Source organism: Pinus tabuliformis, chromosome 1_1 (genome assembly GCF_031772625.1).
Source record: "Pinus tabuliformis cultivar Carrire ecotype Pingquan chromosome 1_1, CPIR1, whole genome shotgun sequence".
Lineage (NCBI taxonomy): Eukaryota > Viridiplantae > Streptophyta > Pinopsida > Pinales > Pinaceae > Pinus > Pinus tabuliformis.
Genome location: NC_142297.1, coordinates 962,603,592 through 962,611,930, shown reverse-complemented (window position 1 = coordinate 962,611,930; position 8,339 = coordinate 962,603,592). Strand labels below are relative to the sequence as shown.

General features: G+C 37.0%; 1 protein-coding gene across 1 annotated transcript; it reads left to right on the top strand.

Annotated features, from left to right (window-relative positions):
* The first annotated feature begins 7,016 nt into the window (after positions 1 to 7,016).
* LOC149217695 (anthocyanidin 5,3-O-glucosyltransferase-like) lies at positions 7,017 to 7,948 on the top strand. The gene is made up of 3 exons (XM_089390327.1): positions 7,017 to 7,158; positions 7,253 to 7,350; positions 7,451 to 7,948. Exons 1-3 carry the CDS (start codon positions 7,017 to 7,019, stop codon positions 7,946 to 7,948), a joined length of 738 nt encoding a protein of 245 aa, XP_089246453.1.
* Positions 7,949 to 8,339: the final 391 nt, after the last annotated feature.

Sequence of the window (8,339 nt, the reverse complement as noted above, 5' to 3'; positions counted from 1 at the left end):
ATCACTTACATTTTCATTTTATTGCATATTCAAATTCTCTTTTTAACGTGTGTAGGTTGACAACTTTGACTTGATCATTGCCTTTGTAGGCCTCCTTTAGAATGTTCCAAGCATCCTTAGCATACTTTTCACCTGCAATTATTTGAATATGAAATAAAGCTTGTGCATTTTTTTCTTACTCTATCGTTGGCTATAAGGATGACCCAATCTTATGGTTCTACATAACCAATTTCTACAATTTCCCATAAATATGTTCCTATTAAAAAGTCATTTATCTGATACACCAATAATCATAATCACTTCCATTACATTCAATAATGGGAAACTTATTATAATTGGACATGATTAGCCTGTGCTCTGATACCAGGTGAAGATTCTTCACATGATTTATTCTTCTTACATTCAACTATTAAAAATTGTTTGGTAGTGAAAAACTAACTAGTGGTTTTTATACCAAACTTTCTGTAAACTAAAACTACAACTAAATAAACAATATTAAAATTAATTATTATTTTATATTAAATCACCATGCATCATGTACCAACATTTTCTAGTGTGAGTCAACCAGTGGTCGAGCAATGGGTGTGATCGAGTGCACCCTTCATATCTTCGATGAGTTTGGTAGCTCCAATGGGTCCCCATTCAGAGGGATAGAAAAGATGAATATGAACACCATAGCAGGCAAGTAGCTCATCCAGGAGAAGCCCATGGAAGAATAGGCATAGGAAATGGATGTTTTAATAGTATCCTTCAAATTCACACAATGTTCCATGTGCTTCTGCTGGCTGAGTTGCGTGCTCACATTGTAGAGACAGTACATGATTATGTCATCCATCTTCTTGTTGTCCCTCCCTACGAATTGCAACAACAATGCAAGATGCAGAGGGTTCGCTTGACCGTCGTTAATTACGGTACCTTTCACTTGAGCTTTGTAATTGGGTGAGTTATTGATGTATAGATGGCTATATAACGGTGTTGTTCGGAACATTCACCCAAAATTGTGGCTAAGGCCGGAAACACACTACTAAATTTAAGTGTTAAATGATTAGTTGATTAAATGCATCGATCCATTCTAGGGTACATTGTGAGGGTCTTCATAACAACATCCATGATTGTAGCAGTCAATACATCTAATCTGCAAACATAATACTTTTGATCAGTTCCTGTAAACAATGAATCCACAACAAATTCGTCACAAACCAAGTGTTAATACCAATTCCATCCTTTTTAATACCAATTTCAGCCTCACAATGAGCAGTATATTAAATGGAGTATACTTCATTCCTGAGAACTTTTCTCCACAAATTTAACAGGGTATGATGTCAGTAGGGTATAGCAACACAACAACTACAAAATGTTACAAATGTTGATGGAATTTAAACAAGCATGAGAAAAGAAAGCTAGATGCATGGACTATTGCTATAGTACTTTGAAAAATAGAATAAAACACGATGATTTGGATGCAACTAAAAACTTGAGAAGAATAATCCAATAGGCCAAATGACTTATTAATAATACATAATCTTGAGAATGAATCACCAACCCAATTCAATGGTAACATGTTAGCATGCAACTCTCTCAAAATAAGATGCTCCATGCCTAAATTAGTTGGACACACAAACTAACATGCAGATAACATTTTAGCTAGCATTCCAAACACCCAGGTTTTGGACACACAAACTAACATGCAAATGATCTTTTAGCTAACATGTCAAACACCTAGGTTTTTTGCACATCCATTTAGAAGCCTCTACAAAGCCTTCGTTATCTTCCTAATTATGGGCTAAATAAGTTTATTGATATATGGTAAATATTAAGAGTAAATAGAAACAAACATAAAATAATATGGAAGGGTTAATTGCAAAATTAGGTAAACCGACATAGATCAATCTTAACTTTGGATCTATCAAGGGTCGAGAGGATCAAATATTTCAAGGTTCAAACATTTCCTCAATTTTTGCACTCAAAAAAGAGGTTTAAATATTGAACTTGAGGAAAGGTTTGCACCTCTAGAGATTTAAGATTGAACTTGAGGAAACGTTTTCCCCTCTGGAGATTTCATTCCTCTCGATACTTATAGCTTCAATTTTTGCACTCAAAAAAGAGGTTCAAAGATTGAACTTGAAGAAAGGTTTGCACCTCTAGAGATTTGATTCCTCTCTATACTTGATAGATAGAGAGGAATCAAGTACAATATCTCTCCCATACTAAGCTCTAGAGTATTTTTTTTTTATTTTTTTTTATTTTTTTTTATATAATTTGACTAAGTCAAAATGTTTAAGAAAATAAGACATTACAACATCTTTTCCATATTGAGTGGAGCAATGATAACAACATCAACAACATAAGAGAAACAACAAAATATAAAAATTCTCAACATAAAAAATTACCCTAAAACCATAAAAAAATTTAAAAAAATATATATTTATAAAAAAATAGAAAAAAAAATATTCATAACTTTTTTATAATACTTAATATTTAAAAATTTATATATATATATAAATCGGGGAAAAAAAATAAGTGAATTTACAAATTCCTGCCATAAGCAGAAGCAGGCTACTGAACAAGCCTCCTCACCTCATAATACTTATGACATGAAGTTATTAAAAAGGCATCATCACCCGAAATTCTATGGGTAAATACTAAGGTTACTTAATACTATATCCCTTAAACTCACCTAAAGTAAATATCTTCATATACCATGTGCAAATACTAAAGGTTACCTAGCGCCATGCACTTCTAACGATCAAATCAAGGCTATCAATGTTATTTTAATTACACATTGACACAGGAGAGGAAGGACTAACTTTGAATTTTTGTGAAAAATCGTTGAGTTAAGACAGAATTAATTTTAATCTTGGAATGAAACGATGTTCAGGCATAACGATTCATTTAAATTGGAATTCCTTTTAACTTTAATTTATTATAGATATTTAAAGATGATGAGAGATAATATCAAACTCGGACTTACTATTGAAATGCAGATCAGATGTGACGACTCATTTATAGACATCCAGTCACAGGGATCTGAGAAATTCAAGCTTTTCCACACCATTCACATCCACAGCGGGTGAAGATGACGATAGATTTGGCAATGGAGACGTTAAAGCAATTGAAACTATCGCACGCCCGTCGCGCGCACGTGCACGGTCTCCCAGCACCCAACTGCACCGCACATCCAAGGACCTTACAATATGCATCGTACGTTAAACGTCTCTGAAGTATTTCCCATTAGTCCACGTGGTTCTCATCTGCATAACAGACGTACCGAAATGGAGTGCGCCAATGCTACCAGTATAGTGACCATATTACTATGTGGACATCCATGCCATTATCTTACGGGTTTTAGTCTAGCCAAAAGTTGGGTAGAGGAACAATCAGTAAAAGACGAAAAGGAGACGGAGATGAAGGAGCCGGAGGAGTCATGTGTAGTATTTTCTACATTGGAGCAGGGCCACTTTATCTCTGTTAGAAATTGTAATTGCTCTCACATGTGGAGTTAATTAAAATTAGAAATTCAATTCACTGAGCATTGAGTCAAGTCGAGTGATGGATAAAGAGTTAAGTGCAGTCTATATTTAAAGTGTGAGTTAACTGAGTTAAATGTGTGTGCATGTCAAGTTATTTTAGGTGTGTCGATAGTCAAAAGGTTTAAATACCCTTCACTAGTTACATTGTAAAAATCAAGTTTAGTGTGATCAACAAAATAGCGGAAACTTGTGTGTTTTGTGTGTGAATTTGTGTTTTGTCTCCTCTGGCTTTCCAACAAATTGGTATGAAAGCAAAGATACAAAGAATTAGGAAGAGCAGATCAACCCCAATCCAAGAGAGAAAAGAGAGAAATATTGTTTCCTCTTGTTTGAACTATAACTCATCGTATAATGGTATTTAGTGCGTTATAACGCTCGGGGCCTAGCAAGCACCGCGTTACAAGAGTGTTAGAGGACTAACATAATACTTCTCCTTCGTGAAGAGCGTTAGCATGCAATCATATTCAACTCCAAATGCGTTAGCGTGGAAAAGTCAATACTCACATTGGGTGCTATTTCTTCACTTACTCAACACCCGTCGTCATGTACTCGATCACCGTCCAACACAAGTGTTGTTAAATATCGAGCCAGCGTAAGATGGTTTGCAAAAAGAATTTGTTTGCAAAGTTGTTTAAAAGGCGTTGGGTAATTTTTTTAAAGGGGCCTCGTTTGAAATGGTTTGAATAAATCATGCGAAAAAAAATTATTTTTGGGTAAATGGTGAAGAGATCTTAAAGTGTGTGGGCAATTTTGCAGACTCTTTTTTTATATATTAAAAAAACACGAAAGTGCCAATGGTTTTGTTTGAGTGGAGAATTTTTTGTTGTTTTGGGAATTTTTATTGGAAAAAGAATTTAGGGTTTTGAAAAGGCTATTAATCTACATAAATATTATGTTTATTTTGTCAAGCACGATAGTTTTTTGGGTTAAGATTGTGTTTTACTGAGAGTATATTGAAAATCATATTTTTTTGCTAGGGTGATATGGATGATAGCCTCATGCAATTATAAAAGTAACTATAAAACAAAGGAAAGACCGTAGTCATGGGTCGTAAAACGCGACTGAATCATATTAAGAAAACAAATCGAAAAGAAGAGGCAAAGATCATTGCCATGGTTAGAGAGGTTCCGACTGCAACCAAGAAACTAGGAAGTCTAGCAGAAGACAAAGAAGAAATCAAGGGTGATTGTTGTAGCTTTGATCATCTACCACCTCCTATGTTTATAGTATGTAATGTTTTAGCATTGAATTTTATAAATAAGCATTAGATGAGAATTTTTGTGCAAGATAGCAAAAGCTACTACTTCTAAGGAAGCATGGAAAATCTTGGAAGAATAATTTGGTGCAAGGGGGAATGACATGCAACAACAAGTTATGTCAGAAACAAAGAACTCAGCGATAGATCTGATAGTAAATGAGCAAGACTCTGAGAGGAAAAAAGAGCTTGGAGAATCCCACTCAAAAGTGGATAATGGTTGTCAATACCACAAAATTGAAACCCATTATGCAAGCATGCATATAGATGAAGAAGATGCAACAAAGATTGCAGAGAGAGAAGCATGAGCCTATGTATGTGAAGCAGAGAAAGAGCATATTAATGCTCAAGGAATCCACTATAATGTGGATGATGAAGATGATAGTGAATCCCACTGTGATGAGACACATGTGGATGATGATTGCAAAGTGATATATGAATTGGTGAATCCAAACGCAACTGATGGATTTGGGGAAGTTGAAATTGTCAATGAGCACATGCATGCTCGGATATCCCACCATAGTGTGGATGAACATTATTATGATGTTATGTGTGTTTTCTTTTTTGAAACAGAGATTAATTGTGGGAATATGGCAAGTGCAATATTTGATGAAGAAATGAAGGTTGAAACTGCCATTGTAGCAGCAAGATATGAAGCAGTTGGAACTTCTCATGAAACACTATGTGATCTAGTAGCCACTGATGATTAAGAAAAAGATAAAGTGATCAAAGAGTTTTTAATGAGAATATGCAGTGACCACATAATAGTGGAAGATGGCTTTAGTGAAGTTGAAAAAAAGGCAGAGTAGGAAGAGGTAGAGTAGAGAGCTCTCACTGAAGAGCATAATAAAGTTGTTTTTAACATTGTTTTTGAATGTGTAGGTGTTCAAAATAGCATGGGAGCAAAAGTTGAAAATAAAGTTCTTAATAAGTTTGATGCAGATTTGAATCTCATTGAAGAATGGATTTAGAAACCAATTGAACAAATTGATGAGTCTTAAAACAACAGCTGCAATAAAAGAATTGAATGAAATGGTGAATAATGATCTTGAGTGTGCAGATTATAGGAAAAAAATAGCAATACCTGATGAGGAAAGTGAAAATAATGATATGGATGTTTCTGAAGACAAAGATGAATGCATTGAAACAATTTTTCAGCAATGGAGTCAAGAAGAGATAAGATTTTGCTATCAAGAAATATGGCAGAAAGAAAGACATGAATATGAAGTGTAAGACGCAGAGCAAAGTAGACAGTTTGAAGATGCAATGTTGTGGCAACAGTCCATGGTTGAACGAATATTTGAAGAGGAAGTTGTAAAAGACATGATCAGATTGTGTTTCAGCACAAATTCAAGAAAAGTCAAAGAAAAATTGCAGCAACATCAAGTAAAGAAATATCGAGCCTACAAAAAGAACACACAACAGAGAATGGAGCAATTTTGAGGATACAAAATTTGAAAGAAGAGAAAAAGAAAATGCAAAATTGTGAAAGTTTTGAGTCATTGTAAGCCTCGCTGAAACATAGACCAGCAGACAATTTTTATTGTAAGCCTAGCAGGCATAGTTGAGTCATGTTGAGTCATATGGTCATAATTAAGGGGTAGTGTTCGAAATTGTAATTACTCCCGCATGTGGAGTTAGCTAAAACTAGAGAGTCAGTTAATTGACCGTTGAATCAATTCGAGTGATGGATGAAGAGTTAAGTGCAGTCCATATTTAGAGTATGAGTTCACTTAGTTAAGTGTGTGTGCATGTCAAGTTATTTTAGGCAAGTCGCTACTTGGAAAAGGTTAAATACCCTTCACCGGGTTCATTATAAGAATCAATTTTAGTGTGATTAATAGAAGAGTGGTAGCTCGTGTGTTTTGTGTGTGAATTTGTGTTTTGTCTCTTTTGGCTTTCCAACAATCCTTGCCTTCCAAATCATCCTTCATCTCGCACACAGAGGCGTCGTTGTCACCTTTGTCACAACTCTTGTCAACGAAACCGCTCTCGCTTCTAGACTCCCCCGTCCGCAATCTCCTCTCCTCTTGCACTTCCATCACTTGTCACTCCCGCCCTTTGACGACTTGTCGCGACATCAAGAAAGATACCAAACTCTGCACACAAAACACTTTAAAAACCTCTATGTGGCCACGGAATATCTGCAACCTGAATTCAAAGGCCTTCTGCAGAGCCTAGTAGTAAACCCCGATTAAGAATGGATCGAACCCACCTATGTGATTGGTGACATGTTCGCCAGATGGGTGCAAGAATCCGCTATGAAGATGGGCATTCCTAGCATCACGTTTTACACTTCCCCAGCCTATGGGACTTTGCTTTACAATTCCCTCTGGCTTCATCTGCCCCACCTCCATAACCAATCTGACACCAGTACTGTTCCTGATGTTCCCACCTTCTTGACTCTCAATCGACCGGATTTAACGCCATGAGATGTAGTCCATGGCACCTGTTTGTGACCTGGCAGGTGTAGATGTACACTGGGGGATACATCGTGAATACATTCTTGGAGCTGTAACTGGAGGTTATCGAATACATGGAGACAAGAAACGGGAAGCTCGTTTGGCCCGTTGCCATCGTTTTACCCTACGATTATGTCGTGGCATCCTCTGTTACAACTCCTCTGGATCAAAGGGAAGCATCGATCTCATAATGTCTGAACCAGCAAGCTCCAGATTCTGTTGTTTATGTTTCATTCGGGAGCAGAAATTTTCTGTTTGTTGCCCAGGTTCAAGAACTTGCATTCAGTCTCCAAGGTAGCGGGGAATCCTTCATATGGGTTGTGCGTACTCTGCCAGAAATCGAGAATGAGAGGGGCTCCTCGCAGTCTCTGCTTCGGGAAGGATTCGAACGGGATACCTACGGGCGGGGGCTGGTGATCAGAGGATGGGTGCTGCAACTGCCCATCCTGTCACATTCTTCCATGGGATTCATCAGCCACTGCGGGTGGAATTCCATGGTGGAAAGCGCAAGTAGATGGATACCCATCATCTGTTGGCCCATAGCGAGCGAGCAGTTCCTTAACTCTGAGTGGTTTGTCGAACATCTCCGAGTTGTCATGCGAGCACGATGGGAAGATGATGGTGTTGTGTCGAGAGAAGAGGTGGAAAGGGTTGTGAGGTTTGTCCTGAATGAGGATCATGAACTAAGAGGAAGAGTTTGAGATGTGGCTGATGTCGCTCGAGCAGCTGTGGTGGATGGCGGGTCGTCTGCTAGAAACTGGGATTCCCTTGTGAAGCACATCTCTTTTATCTAGATTTCATCAAATTAATACACTCGCATAAATTCATCTTCACAAGAGCCATGAACCATTATTGATGAGATAGAAACACCATCGTCGACTTCTAGGGATTGTGCATACTCATCTTCATCATGCTCACCTGTGAAAATTAGACTTTATTGACGATGCAAACGTCATGATCCTTTAACTAATATATCTAATGTTATTCAATAATGCACAACTATGATAATGTATTTTCTTAAATCTAACGAGTGGTATATATTGTTGGAGGGATAGTATGGGATATATTGATTGCCAGCTTCATCAGTGTATG